At 50.0% G+C, this 14,351-nt stretch overlaps 1 protein-coding gene across 1 annotated transcript in view; it reads left to right on the top strand.

The window, feature by feature from the left end:
* TOGARAM1 (TOG array regulator of axonemal microtubules 1) overlaps positions 1 to 14,351 on the top strand; it is a 35,828-nt gene that overhangs the window by 6,532 nt on the left and 14,945 nt on the right. Inside the window, exons 2-12 of the mRNA XM_059474953.1 lie at positions 308 to 464; positions 1,461 to 1,589; positions 2,137 to 2,450; positions 3,895 to 4,104; positions 7,063 to 7,295; positions 8,551 to 8,651; positions 9,742 to 9,822; positions 10,078 to 10,238; positions 11,025 to 11,199; positions 11,335 to 11,469; positions 14,017 to 14,161. Coding sequence (XP_059330936.1) covers positions 308 to 464; positions 1,461 to 1,589; positions 2,137 to 2,450; positions 3,895 to 4,104; positions 7,063 to 7,295; positions 8,551 to 8,651; positions 9,742 to 9,822; positions 10,078 to 10,238; positions 11,025 to 11,199; positions 11,335 to 11,469; positions 14,017 to 14,161 — 1,841 coding nt within the window. The remainder of the gene's footprint in view (positions 1 to 307; positions 465 to 1,460; positions 1,590 to 2,136; positions 2,451 to 3,894; positions 4,105 to 7,062; positions 7,296 to 8,550; positions 8,652 to 9,741; positions 9,823 to 10,077; positions 10,239 to 11,024; positions 11,200 to 11,334; positions 11,470 to 14,016; positions 14,162 to 14,351) is intronic.

Here is a 14,351-nt window from a genome sequence, read left to right as displayed (position 1 = left end):
GGGGTTCTCTTGTCTATTTAAACACTTCCCCATCTAAAGCACATAGCACAAATGGTCAGTGTTTAATTTTTAAAATAGTTCAGTTCTCTCCCAGTTGGGTTTTTATTCCCCTTTCAGTGTGAGTAGTTTTAACCTGTATTTTAGTAAGACCTGCAAACCAGCTAAAACTCTTTCTAATGCTTAAAATACTCAGATATTGGGTAGGTGGGAAAGTGAAGCTTGTGTGGGAATGTTTGTAGCTGTGCTGTTTGCCCAGAGCAGGGCTGTGCTTTCACTTCCCACACAGTTTATTTTGCTTTCCCCGCAGTTGGCTGCAGCCAGTGATCTCCTGCAGCCCCCGAAGGCCCAGCCCTCCCAGGGGATCCCAGGCAGTGCTGAGCTGCTCTTCAGCAGGAGCAGAACCTGCAGGACTTCCCTCCAGCCCAGTGTGGAGCTGTCCCCTGAGCACCCTGCCCTTGCTGCTGGTGAGTGGGGGCACAGGGATGGGCTGCAGCTGCCAAGGCAGGACAGATTTCATGTGGGAAATGAATTTGTAGAGAAAAAACCCATCACAGTATGGGGAGAGATGTGTTGTCCCAGTGGGGAGGGAAGGTAGAGGTGGATTTTTGGTGGAAACTACAACTCCTGCCACTCTGAAGTTATCTTAGAAAACCCATTTAGATAGTCAATGGCCTCTTGAACAGAAAAATTTGAATGCTCTCAAAAAATTGTAAGTGAGCAATTACAAAAATTAGAAAGTGAACAATTACAAAAATTAGAAAGTGAACAATTGCAAAAATTAGTAAGTGAACAACTACAAAAATTAGTAAGTGAACAACTACAAGAAGGCCGCATTAAACCTACAAAGACTCCCTAGAATTGCCCAGTTTTTGTCATTCACAAGGAGGCCTCTGATTCCTAGAGATTGCTGCATGACCTAGAGAGCATCACTGAGATCACAGAGGACATGGGGCCTGTGCAGCCAGGACTTGCTTCTCTCTGAGTGATTCCAAGGGCCTGGCCTCTTGTTGCCTTGCACATTTCAGTGGCCAGAAGGATCTGGAAAGCCTGGGCAAGACCAGACCTGAGGGATTGTGTCCCCATGGCCCTGGGCCCTGTCCTTGTCCCCTCTGGGGAGTGCCGCCCTTGCCAAGTTTGCTGCCTTGGGTTTTGAGGTGTTTGCTGCCCTTCTTTGTCACACACTCAAAGAGGGGATTGTTCAGGGGTTCCTTTGCCCCCCTGCAGCTCCCAGCTGGAGCAGAGCCCTGGAAGAGCAGCCAGTCCTTTTCCCTTTTCCCTTTTCCCTCTGAGCTGCCTTTGGAGGTTGCTTAGAGACTCTGGAATGAAGTGCTTGGAGTATGAGTTTCCCACTCAGAGCTACACAGAGTCTGCACATTCAGAGCCTGTGAAATATTATTGGATATTCTCCGTTGGACAGCATGTGTGAACACTGATTTGGTTTTTGTGTTCTCTCTTGGAAGGTGCTCTGGGCTCTCATCAGCCCCAGGTTTCAGGGAAGTGTGGGACACTTGGATACTGCCGTGCGAGGAGTGGCAGTGTGGGCTCTGGTTTGCAGTTTCTGGGACTCAATAACTGTCAGCAGGACAAAGGTAGGTGGCTTCTGCCAGGCATGTCATTTTGGAGTTGTCCCTTTGTCCCTGTGCTTCCCCAAGAAATGGGAAATGCTACTGGAAGCTTGTTCAGGCCCTGTCCCAATGGCTCCTCCTTCCTGTGTGAGTTAATGAGTGGTTGTTAATTCACAGCCCCCCTTTGATCTCTGACTGTGTCAGGGTGTTAGGGAAAAGGGAGGGTCACAGCAGTGTTTGATCTGCTTGCATCACTCTGCTTTGTAAATACAGTTCTACAAAACCTGCCTGAGAAATCATTTTAAGGCTTAAACTCACCTTTGGAGGGGAATGCAATTTGCAGAATGAAGTTGGTTGGTTTGTCTGCTTGTTTGGGCAAAACCTTCAGGCTCTGGCTGCCTAGTGGTGCATTATTTAATTGGAAATTGTTCTTATGACAGATGATTTCATTGGAAATCATTTTATGGTGCATTATTTCACTGGAAATCATTCTTATGGTGTATTATTTCATGATAAATTCTTACTACAAGACCCAATTTCCACAAGCACTGTTCTCTTTTCCTTTGTTCAGTTTGTTCCAGCCTCAGTTTTGCCAGCAAGACCCAGAGAAGTTTTTGCACTCAGGCAGAGCCCACCGTGTCCTTCCAGGGTCCCAGTGCCAGCCAGGGCACCTTCATCCTGCCCTCCTTCCCCCTGGCATCACCCAGGAACAGCCCCAAGCACCTCTCTGCTCCTGCTGCCCTGGCAGGGAGGTGCCAGGAGGACCCCAGGAGCCTCTCCAGCTCCTGGCCTCTCAAAAGCTTCCAGGGGCTGCCCAAGCCTGGTGGCCAGAAGCAGCTGCTCAGCCAAAAGCCAGGAGACAGCACAGGTGGGAATGGTCTCAATGTGATAAAAAGGGGTTTAGGGCTTGTATTTTGAGGGATTTTCAGTGGTCAGGAAATCCACAGTGGCAGTGAGAGGGAATTGGGCAGTGCCTCAGGGGCAGTTAGGAATGGGAGGGATTTATTGATTTATTTACTTATTTACTGATGGCTTCACTGCTCACATCCCTGCAGGCTTCTCTTCAAAAGTGGAGCCTTTGGATTTGTCATAAAGCCAAATATCTACAGCTCTGCTTTTTGTAGTGTCTCAGGGCAGGGTCTGTCTTCCAACTCAAATAAACCCAAAATGGAGCACTTTAGGGAAAGTCAGCACAGAAATACCTGGGACTGTTCAAACCCTGATTAATCCATGTGCAACAAAAGGGTTACTCAGTGCTTTTTGCCTTTTTGTCTCTTCAGTTGAGTCATGGAATCCCAGAATGGTATGGGTTGGAAGAGACCTTAAAACTCATCCAGTTCCAACCCCCTGGGTAAAATGCCTTTATTCTCTGTTTAGCTTAAACTGCTTCCTAATCACTCAGGAGGTTTCTGAAACAAACAATTCCCACACAAAATTTTGCACTGATTAAAGAAATCTGTTTGAAATTTCATCTTCACTGAGACCCATATTTTTGTGCATATGTAGAAAACTTCCAACTGAATGCTTTGGGGATTTCCTGCCCCTGGAATGGGACTCTGCCTTGTAGATGTATTTATCATTTGCTTTACTATTGCATTTATTATTTGTTATTGTATTTATCACTTACCATATGCATTTTTTCACTTACCATATGCAGTTTTCCATGTGCATTTTGATTTTCTTCTGGTTCTTTGGAAAAAGAACCTTTTGTTGTTACAGCACCTTCCATGGAAGTTTGGGGATGAGTGTTTTTCTCTTAATGAAGAAAGTTATTTACTTTTTAAAGGGAAATACTGCTATGTGTTTTATATAGTATTGCCTTGCTTAATAGCCTGATTTTTCTATGTGAATTATGTTAAAGGGACTAAGGGCACATGCATGGACTTTGGTGATCCTTGTGTGTCCCTTGGTGTGCACATGCATGGAACACTCATTTCTATTTTCCTGAAGGAAGGAGACACTAAAAGCGGAATAAACTGATACCTGAGCCTGCACAAGTGTGCATTTAACACTCATTCCATGGCAGGAGGAGTTTTATAGACACAGCAGTGACAGGTGAGGTTTGTCCTGGCGCCATCCCTGACAGTTCCTCTGTATTCCAGGGGACAGCCAGCTGGAGAAGCATTCCCTGCAGCTGGAGAAGCATTCCCTGCAGCTGGAGAGGCATTCCCTGCAGCTGGAGAAGCCCCCCCTGCAGCTGGAGAAGCATTCCCTGCAGCTGGAGAAGCCCCCCCTGCAGCTGGAGAAGCATTCCCTGCAGCTGGAGAAGCATTCCCTGCAGCTGGAGAAGCCCCCCCTGCAGCTGGAGAAGCCCCCCCTGCAGCTGGAGAAGCCCCCCCTGCAGCTGGAGAAGCATTCCCTGCAGCTGGAGAAGCCCCCCCTGCAGCTGAGGAGCGCCCTGGGCAGAGGGCAGGCGCTGAGGGGTGCCCGGCCCGTGCCCCCCATCCCACGGGAGCGCCCTGGCAGCAGGGAGGGCACGGAGCTGGCAGCAGGGCTGGCAGAGCTGCACCTGCAGCCTGAGCAGGTGGACCAGGAGGAGGTGGGTGAAATGGGATAAATGGGTTTTTAGCTGTGCTCCACATCCCTGCAGCGGCCTGGGGTGGTGGAGGGTGTCACCACCTGTGGGACAAGGTGAGCTTCAAGGTTCCTTCCATCCCAAACCACTCTGGGGTTCTGTGACTTGCTGGCTTTTCTGTCTGTGCCTTCCTTTTCTGTCTGTACCTTCCATCCTCTGCTTCCCACTGAAAGGACCCCGAGGTGTTAAACAGAGGGGGAATTTCTAACGTGAAAAATAGTCAGCAAACAGAGGGGAGAGTGCTGCAGCATTAAACTCCAATAATTACAGATTTTCCTGCTTGTTTCAGTAGGATCTCTGCTTGCTGGGCACTGATTGCATGATTTAGAGGAGGTTTAGATGGGAGATTGGGAAGGAATTCCTGCCTGGGAGGGTCTGGGATGAGTTCCCAGAGCAGCTGTGGCTGCCCCTGGATCCCTGGCAGTGCCCAAGGCCAGGCTGGAGCAGCCTGGGACAGTGGGAGGTGTCCCTGCCGTGGCAGGGGTGAATGGGATGATCCTTAAGGTCCTTTCCAAGCTGTTCCATGGTTCTGTTTTTAGGATATGCAGATTTGCTGGGAGAAGCCTGAGCTCCCACTGTGTGCTGGCAGCCCTCAAACCCCTCCTTTATCCCACTGAAGAGCACAGAGCAGTTGCTGTGTTCCAGCAGGAATCTGTCCCTGTGCTCTGGAGAGGGGAGCTGGGGTACAGCACTGCTGTGAGGCTGTTTGCTCACAGGATAATTGTTTTTGGGAAATAAAACAGGCAGCACTGCCAGAACCAGAGGGCACAGCCTTCAGCTTCACCCAGGGAAATAGAGGTTGGATTTTAGCAAGAAGTTCGTTTTGGAAAAAGTGATAAAGTTCTGGAATGGCTGCCCAGGGAGGTGGTTCTAAACCATCTCTGGATGTATTTAAAAGCAGCTTGGATGTGGCACTGGGTGCCAGGGTTCAGTTGAGGTGTTAGGATTGGGTTGGTCTGAAGGATCTTGTAGGTCTCTTCCATCCCAGTGATGCTGTGTGAACCCAGGAGAGGGATCATTGTAATCCCCTAAAAACCTATTAAAATCCCCTCAAAAAGTGTGTATGCTGATCACACTGCGCAGCAGGGCCTTGAGCACCCCATGGACTGGGCTGAACCCTCAGAAAAATACTTTATACAGCTGAAAAAAACCTTTTCCCTCTGCACTGAGTACCCCCTGTGATTTTTTCCTCTTTGCAGATGGAGAATTCCCTGAGGTCATTTTTATTTAGCTGAAAACCCTTTATCCCAGTGCAGTGAGTGTCCCCTGTGATTCCCCCCGTGCAGATGCAGAATTCCCTGGGATCATTTTCATTTAGCTGAAAACCCTTTTCCCTGTGCAGTGATTTCCCCTGTGATTCCCCCGTGCAGATGCAGAATTCCCTGGGATCATTTTTATTTAACTGAAAACCCTTTATCCCTGTGCAGTGATTTCCCCTGTGATTCCCCCGTGCAGATGCAGAATTCCCTGGGATCATTTTTATTTAGCTGAAAACCCTTTATCCCTGTGCAGTGAGTGTCCCCTGTGATTTCCCCCGTGCAGATGCAGAATTAATTGAGGTCATTTTTATTTAGCTGAAAACCCTTTATCCCTGTGCAGTGAGTGTCCCCTGTGATTTCCCCCTGTGCAGATGCAGAATTCCCTGGGATCATTTTCATTTAGCTGAAAACCCTTTATCCCTGTGCAGTGAGTGTCCCTGTGATTTCCCCCTGTGCAGTGAGTGTCCCCTGTGATTTATCCCTGTGCAGTGAGTGTCCCTGTGATTTATCCCTGTGCAGTGAGTGTCCCCTGTGATTTATCCCTGTGCAGTGAGTGTCCCCTGTGATTTATCCCTATGCAGTGAGTGTCCCCTGTGATTCCCCCTGTGCAGATGCAGAATTCCCTGGGATCATTTTCATTTAGCTGAAAACCCTTTATCCCTGTGCAGTGAGTGTCCCTGTGATTTCCCCCTGTGCAGTGAGTGTCCCCTGTGATTTATCCCTGTGCAGTGAGTGTCCCTGTGATTTATCCCTGTGCAGTGAGTGTCCCCTGTGATTTATCCCTGTGCAGTGAGTGTCCCCTGTGATTTATCCCTATGCAGTGAGTGTCCCCTGTGATTTATCCCTGTGCAGTGAGTGTCCCCTGTGATTTATCCCTGTGCAGTGAGTGTCCCCTGTGATTCCCCCTGTGCAGATGCAGAATTCCCTGGGATCATTTTCATTTAGCTGAAAACCCTTTTCCCTGTGCAGTGATTTCCCCTGTGATTCCCCCGTGCAGATGCAGAATTCCCTGGGATCATTTTTATTTAACTGAAAACCCTTTATCCCTGTGCAGTGATTTCCCCTGTGATTCCCCCGTGCAGATGCAGAATTCCCTGGGATCATTTTTATTTAGCTGAAAACCCTTTATCCCTGTGCAGTGAGTGTCCCCTGTGATTTCCCCCGTGCAGATGCAGAATTAATTGAGGTCATTTTTATTTAGCTGAAAACCCTTTATCCCTGTGCAGTGAGTGTCCCCTGTGATTTCCCCCTGTGCAGATGCAGAATTCCCTGGGATCATTTTTATTTAGCTGAAAACCCTTTATCCCTGTGCAGTGAGTGTCCCTGTGATTTCCCCCTGTGCAGTGAGTGTCCCTGTGATTTCCCCCTGTGCAGTGAGTGTCCCTGTGATTTATCCCTGTGCAGTGAGTGTCCCTGTGATTTCCCCCTGTGCAGTGAGTGTCCCCTGTGATTTATCCCTGTGCAGTGAGTGTCCCTGTGATTCCCCCCGTGCAGATGCAGAATTCCCTGGGATCATTTTCATTTAGCTGAAAACCCTTTTCCCTGTGCAGTGAGTGTCCCTGTGATTCCCCCTGTGCAGATGCAGAATTCCCTGGGATCATTTTCATTTAGCTGAAAACCCTTTTCCCTGTGCAGTGATTTCCCCTGTGATTCCCCCGTGCAGATGCAGAATTCCCTGCGCTCCCTGCGGAGCAGCGCGGCCAAGAAGAGAGCCAAGCTGAGCAGCAGCCTGGCCGAGCTGGAGAGCCCCGACTCGGCGGTGAAACTGGAATTTCCCGGGGACTGCCCCTCGCTGGGCTCCTCCCCCGGCACCACCTCCACCGGCGAGAGTGGGATTTCCAGCCTGGAGTCCCTGGGCTCCCCCGCGGCCACGCTGGCCCCCAGGAGGAGAGTGATGTGAGTGTCACTTGGTGTCACCTCAGCCTGGGAACCCCACACAGCCTTGGTGAAATCATGATATTAACTGCTACATGTTCTATATAGCGCTGCCTTGCTTAATAGCCTGGTTTTTCTGTGTGGATTATGTTCCCCTCTGATTTTTCTATATGAATTATGTTCCTCTCTTAATGACATTATTCTATTTTTTTCTGGCTTCCAACGTGAAGCTGCATTAGGCCAGGGCAGGGGGCAGTGCCAGGGGCAGTAAATATTGGATTAAAGACATTCCCTGGCACTGCAGGGACATGGCCAGAGCTGAACTGGGGAGTGAGAAGGACAAGAGGAAGGGTGAGGTTGGGTTATTACAGGCTGGAAATTGAATTGGCTTTGTTGAGAAGAGGAAAACAATGCAGATGTTTCTTATTGTGGATCAAGAGCTGGTTCCATTTATTCCTGAGAGATAATTGTGAATTTAAAATGCCTTCCCAGAGCTCTTCTAAATAGAAATTGGGTGGTGACAAATGCTGCTCTGATTGTAAAGGGAATAACCCAGCAGTATAAACTATTGTTTAATGGAATTAAAGGAGTTTTGAGGAATTTTGCAAATATTCCAGTCCAAAAATCTCCTCCTCTGCTCTCAGAGTCCATGATGAAGCTGTTTGTAGCTCTGCTCTGAAGATATTTTTGTGTGTACTGAAAGCATCTTTTATAGACTCCCAGAGTGGTTTGGGTTGGAAGGGACTTGAAAAATCCCCTAATTCCAGCCCTACATGAGCAGGGAACCTCCCATGTCACTGACACTGAGCTGCATTCACAACAGAAAGCAAAATGGGAACATAAAAAGCAAATAGGCAGAAGGAGCCTGCAGTGATTCACAAACAGAAGGATTTCAGTTGTGCAGCCCAGAGCTAATTTATATTCACATCCCTTCCCCATGTGCATTAGTGCTGAGTCACATTTGTAAAAATAACCTTTAAAATGCCTCATTGGAAGCAGCATCCTCAATCCCCAAGGCAAAGAATTCCTTTCCTTATGGGTGAATGCTAAATGTAGTCCTGGTGTAAGGTTTCCTCACAAGGGTTTTCTTTAGGGTGTTCTTCATAATGGACCTGCTCATCAAATAATTGCACTGAATTCTGTTCCTGCTCAGGGTTAACATTTTGAGAATACTGGGAATAGTTTTGCCATGGAGAAACTGAAATCTGTTGTTGTTTATGGCTGGGCTTTGACCATTGTGCAGAATTGCAGCTATAAAATGTGTTTGTCTGCACAGGTCAGACACTTTCCCGGCACTTGGCAGCAAATCCCATCCTGCAGAAGCATCTCCAGCCAGGCCCAGAGAGCCAGAGGGGGCAGAGCAGCCCCCCAACACAGGTATGTTCCTGTCAGTGCCCACCTGAGGGACACAGTGCCCCTGGGCTGGGCACTGAGCCCACATCCCTCTAACAAAGGGAATTTCCACTGCTCTGGGCCAAACTGGGATTTCAGGGGGCTCAGGTGAGGAGTGCAGTTCATTCCTGTGGGAATTGAGGTGAGGTGCTCCTGGTGTGCTTCACCCTCCCAGGGTTTCACTGCAGGTCCCTGAACTCTGGGGGATTATTGGTGTTCAGGAACACACAATCACAGAGTGATTCTGTACTTTTCTTGCTTTTATTGGAGAGCTCTGGGTGTCAGGGGTGCAGACCCAAAGCTGACTCTGACATGGGCTCAGGATGAACACGTTTTTATACTCTTATTGTTTATAACTACATATTAATTATTAAACTTACATTGTTCTATTATATACATTGATTTCATCCAAGCATGGATTTTGTAATTTCCATCAAACCCCCAAACATCATTTCTCATTATTCTTGTTACAATTAAACAATAATTACATCCAATTACCAAACAATCATCACATTTAACAACCATACCATTTATCATAGTCATTAAATGATTACCCAGGTGCAATTTCACATGATCCAGTAAAGCCTAACATTTTCCCAGGAACAACCAGGCCCAGCCTTTTTTGCCAACTGCCCTGAATATCCCTTGATTTTAGAAACATTTTATCCCTATACTATCAGGATTATTTGTGTTTAATCAATTCTGCTTCTACTGGATGGAGGAAAGGAGCTGAGGGAGCTGTGTCCACAGGCTGTCCCTCCATGCCTTGTCCCCAGTCCCTCTGCAGCTCTCCTGGAGCCCCTTCAGGCCCTGCCAGGGGCTCTGAGCTCTGCCTGGAGCCTTCTCCTCTCCAGGGAACATTCCCAGCTCTCCCAGCCTGGCTCCAGGCTCCTCTCAGTGGGATTTGAACATTCCTGATCTGGGTGTTCAACAGATCCTGCTGGCTTCAGTAACCTGGCAATGCCCTGGTTCAGCAAAGGGATCAATCCAGATGTGGGGTGATATTTTAGGAGGATGAAACACATCCCAGAGCAGAACCACCATGATGGACAGTGAGTGCTCTTTGTGCTTTCAGGCCCTGCAGAGTCAGTGCCTGGTTTTGCACCAAAGGATGATCTGGGTTTCTCATCTGGAGACGTCGCTGTGGTTGGCACAGGTACTGCAGACCCAAAATCATCCCCTGTGTCTCTCTGAGTTATGAAATGAGGGCAGATGTGCCTTTGTAGGGTGGGAGAAGAACAAAAAGATCTGTGCAATGTTGTAGATCCTTCACAATCCCCAGTTCAATGGGAGCACAAAGAATGATGTCTGAAAGGGTTACAGTTCCTGCATAGACATTCCAGTCTGGAGTGAGATGCTTTGATGTCCCTTCCATCCCCCAGCAGCCTGTGACCCCTGTTCTGCCCTCCAGGTGTTTTTGGGAGCCCTCCTGGCCCAGCTGCCAGCCAGCCCGTGCCCTGTGTGGCCAATGGGGATGCCCAGGGTGCCAGGGAGGGAGCAGAGGCTGCCCCAGGGAGAAGCTTCCAGAACAGCCCTTCCCGTTCCTGTTGCCATGCAGGGAAGGAAGGAGAGGTAAGAACTGCCCAGCCTGGTGGGTGTGGGGGGAAGCCAGCCCTGCTCACTTACAGTCTGTGCTGGGCCAGCAGGAGTTTCACTGGAACAGCCAAAGCCTTGGGGCTGCTGCTCCTGGTTCTCTTCTGGTGCCACCTGGGTGTGCCAGGAGCTTCCCACCGTGCTCAGATCCCTGGAGAGGGGCTGCAGGGAGGAGTGGGGCTGGAAATGCCCTCCCTGACTCCCACAGCACAAGCAGATGTGGAAGGAGGGGTTGGCAGGGTGGGATCAAGTCTGGTTTTCCCCAGGATGAACAAATCCAGCTCCAATCAGATTTTCTTAAAAGCCTTCCTGAATATTTGGCCGTAATCTGGTCTCTGAGGAGTGGTGCTGTTTGTTAAAAACTATTTACAAATGTAAATGGAGCAAGATTTATCTGAGTGAGCTGTGATAGAAAGTCAAAAAACTTTGAAATGGAACTTTTTCTGCAAGCCTTTAGAGTAACATCTGAAGAATACTGAAACTTAATGATTTACAGTGTCTTAATTTTCTGATTTCTATTGAACATATGAACCCTTGGCAGGATCAGATTCAAATCAGTAAATTGATTAAATTTAAAAAACTGAACTTAAATTTAGCTGGATTAAATTTTTTGCTGAGTGTTCCTGAGGCACAAAAAGTGTCAAAAACACAGGAGAGAGAAGGGTCAGATCAGAGAAAGTCCTGATTTTCCATGCTGACCTTGGCCAGCATCAGGAACTAGGGGTTCAGTTCTGGGGTAACTTATGCTTGATTTCTTTTTTGCAGATTAAAGTGACCTTGTCAAAATCTGCTCAGGAGAAGCTGAGGAGGAGGAGGAAAGAAGACAAAGAGCACAACCATAAAGAGCATCAGGAAGGCAAAGACTTGGAAGGGAAGGAAGAATTCCCTTGGGAAAGGATTAGACTGAGTATGAGTGAACCAGAGAAACTCACAGCAGAAAGTGAGGATGAGGGTTTGTCTTAAATGAATATTCCCTGTTCAGTGCTGCTGAAGTGGAAATTAGGGCTGGTAATACTCAGTTTTAACTTGCTTCTGATTGGTTTTATTGTATTTTGGACATTTCCTTCTTTCCTAGGGTTTAGTCTCTGTGGGGATTTACTGACATCACCAAGAAATGGGTCTTTGTCCTTAGAAAATGTGGCCTTGAACCCTTCCCTGAAAAGAACCTCCAGTTTGAAGAGGTCCAAGTGTTCATCCTTGCTGGATTCTGGTAAGCTGGGGCAGGAAACTCTTAAAATATTTGGGTAGGTGGAGTGGGACAGTTTCAAAATACAATTTATTTGTGCAGGGGACAGTCCTGAGGTGCTCTGGAAGATCAGTACTGTGGGGCTGGAGGGGATTTAATTCCTCAGCGGGGGTTCCATTGATCATTTTTCATCTGTGAGGGAGTTCATGAAACATCAGAGGCTTTTAGTTTGATCAGGATCTGAAATGATACATGCATTGACAGCACACTGACTCCTCCTGTCCCCAAAACCCTTCTGGGTACATTTTGGCACTGAATTGCCTTTAAAATAACCAGTAGGAAAATGGCAAGAGTAGAACCTCCTACTGATGGTGCTCAAAGGTGGCCAGGGTTTGTCTGGTGTCTCCTCAAGTTTTATGATGTTATTAGCACACTGTGCATCTGTTTTTACACTAAACAGCCACTACCTTTGTGTTGGTGACTCTTAAAAGTGAAGGTTGTGTGCAAAATTGAATTTACATGAATGAAACTCTGAATGATTGGGGCTGTCCCTGGATCCCTGGGAGTGTCCAAGGCCAGGGCTTGGCCTGCCATGGTGGTGATGCCTAGAACAGAGGCTGGGCAGAGTTAAAGGATAAAGCAGGGATTTGTTCAAAGGAAATAATTCCCTCACAGGACACCCCTTGGGCAGTGCAGGAGCCCAGGCAGGGCTGCACCCCAGATGGAGCCAGGGTGAGGAGCTCTCCCACTTTGATCAGCTTTGGCCCATTTCCATGTTGGGTTCAGTGTCCAATCCCAGCTCAGGTTTTGCAGTCCCACCCTCCCAGGCTGCTCTCCTGCATCCCCTGCTTGCACTTTTGGGGCTGGAGCTGCAGCAGTGCCCTTGCTTCTGGGGCTGGAAAAGGATTGAGAGTGACTGAGGAGAGGAAAAGATTGTTCTGTGGGGCTGAGGAGAGGAAAGGATTGAGAGTGCCTGAGGAGAGGGAAAGGATTGTTCTGTGTGCCTGAGGAGAGGGAAAGGATTGTTCTGTGTGCCTGAGGAGAGGGAAAGGATTGTTCTGTGGGGCTGAGGAGAGGGAAGGGATTGTTCTGTGGGGCTGAGGAGAGGAAAGGATTGTTCTGTGGGGCTGAGGAGAGGAAAGGATTGTTCTGTGGGGCTGAGGAGAGGAAAGGATTGAGAGTGCCTGAGGAGAGGGAAAGGATTGTTCTGTGTGCCTGAGGAGAGGGAAAGGATTGTTCTGTGTGCCTGAGGAGAGGGAAAGGATTGTTCTGTGGGGCTGAGGAGAGGAAAGGATTGTTCTGTGGGGCTGAGGAGAGGAAAGGATTGTTCTGTGGGACTGAGGAGAGGGAAAGGATTGTTCTGTGTGCCTGAGGAGAGGGAAAGGATTGTTCTGTGTGCCTGAGGAGAGGGAAAGGATTGTTCTGTGGGACTGAGGAGAGGGAAAGGATTGTTCTGTGGGGCTGAGGAGAGGAAAGGATTGAGAGTGCCTGAGGAGAGGGAAAGGATTGTTCTGTGTGCCTGAGGAGAGGGAAAGGATTGTTCTGTGGGGCTGAGGAGAGGAAAGGATTGTTCTGTGGGGCTGAGGAGAGGGAAAGGATTGTTCTGTGGGGCTGAGGAGAGGAAAGGATTGTTCTGTGGGGCTGAGGAGAGGAAAGGATTGTTCTGTGGGGCTGAGGAGAGGAAAGGATTGTTCTGTGTGCCTGAGCTGTGAGGAGAGCTGCTGGCACTGTGTGTGGAGTGCAGAGTTGTGAACCAATGCAGTGCAGAGTCTGGAAAACACAAAAGCTGAATCTGAAGGCATCAGTGGGAGGTGTCCCTGCCCATGGGTGGGATTTCAGCTCCTCCCAACCCAAACCACTCTGGGTCTGGCGTCCTTGGCAAACCCTGTTTCCTGCAGCAGCACTCTGTGCATCAGTGTTGTTCTGTGCCTGCCTGCAGCTGGCACAGCCACTTATGGCGTGTCCCCTGTCCCTGATGCTGTGTCCCTTGGCGTGTCCCCTGTCACTGCTGGTGTCCCGTGTCCCTAACGGGGTGTCCCCTGTCCCTGACGGCGTGTCCTGTGTCCCTAACGGTGTGTCCCTGTCACGATGCTGTATCTCCTGACGGTGTCCCTGTCCCTGACGGTGTCCCTGTCCCTGATGCTGTGTCCCCTGACGGTGTCCCTGCCCCTGATGGTGTCCCTGTCCCTGATGCTGTGTCCCCTGACGTGTCCCTGTCCCTGACGGGGTGTCCCTGTCACGATGCTGTGTCCCGTGACGGTGTCCCTGCCCGTGACGGTGTCCCTGCCCGTGACGGTGTCCCTGTCCCTGACGGTGTCCCTGTCCCTGATGCTGTGTCCCCTGGCGGTGTCCCTGCCCGTGACGGTGTCCCTGTCCCTGACGGTGTCCCTGTCCCTGATGCTGTGTCCCCTGACGGTGTCCCTGCCCGTGACGGTGTCCCTGCCCGTGACGGTGTCCCTGTCCCTGACGGTGTCCCTGTCCCTGGCGGTGTCCCTGCCCGTGGCGGTGTCCCTGCCCCTGATGCTGTGTCCCCTGACGGTGTCCTTGTCCCTGACGGTGTCCTTGTCGCAGAGGAGCCGTGTCCGGGGCGGGGCCGCTGCCGGGAGCCGCCGGTGACGCGGAGCCCCGAGGTGCTGGACCCGGCCGAGCTGCTGCCCTTCCCCCGGCCCGAGCCCGCCCTGGCAGAGGCGCTGGCACTGCTGGCTGACCACGACTGGTGCGTGCGGGGCTGGGCACGGCGCTGGGCAGGGTGGGCACAGGGCTGGGCACGGCTGGCACGGGGCTGGGCACGGGTTTGGGCAGGGAGGGAACGGGGCTGGGCACGGGGCTGGGCAGGGTGAACATGGGGCTGGGCACGGCTGGCACGGGACTGGGCATGGCACTGGGCACGGCTGGCACGGGACTGG

Source organism: Ammospiza nelsoni, chromosome 6 (genome assembly GCF_027579445.1).
Source record: "Ammospiza nelsoni isolate bAmmNel1 chromosome 6, bAmmNel1.pri, whole genome shotgun sequence".
Taxonomy (NCBI): domain Eukaryota; kingdom Metazoa; phylum Chordata; class Aves; order Passeriformes; family Passerellidae; genus Ammospiza; species Ammospiza nelsoni.
Note: the sequence above shows the minus strand (reverse complement) of the source record. Positions and strands in the feature narration are given on the sequence as shown.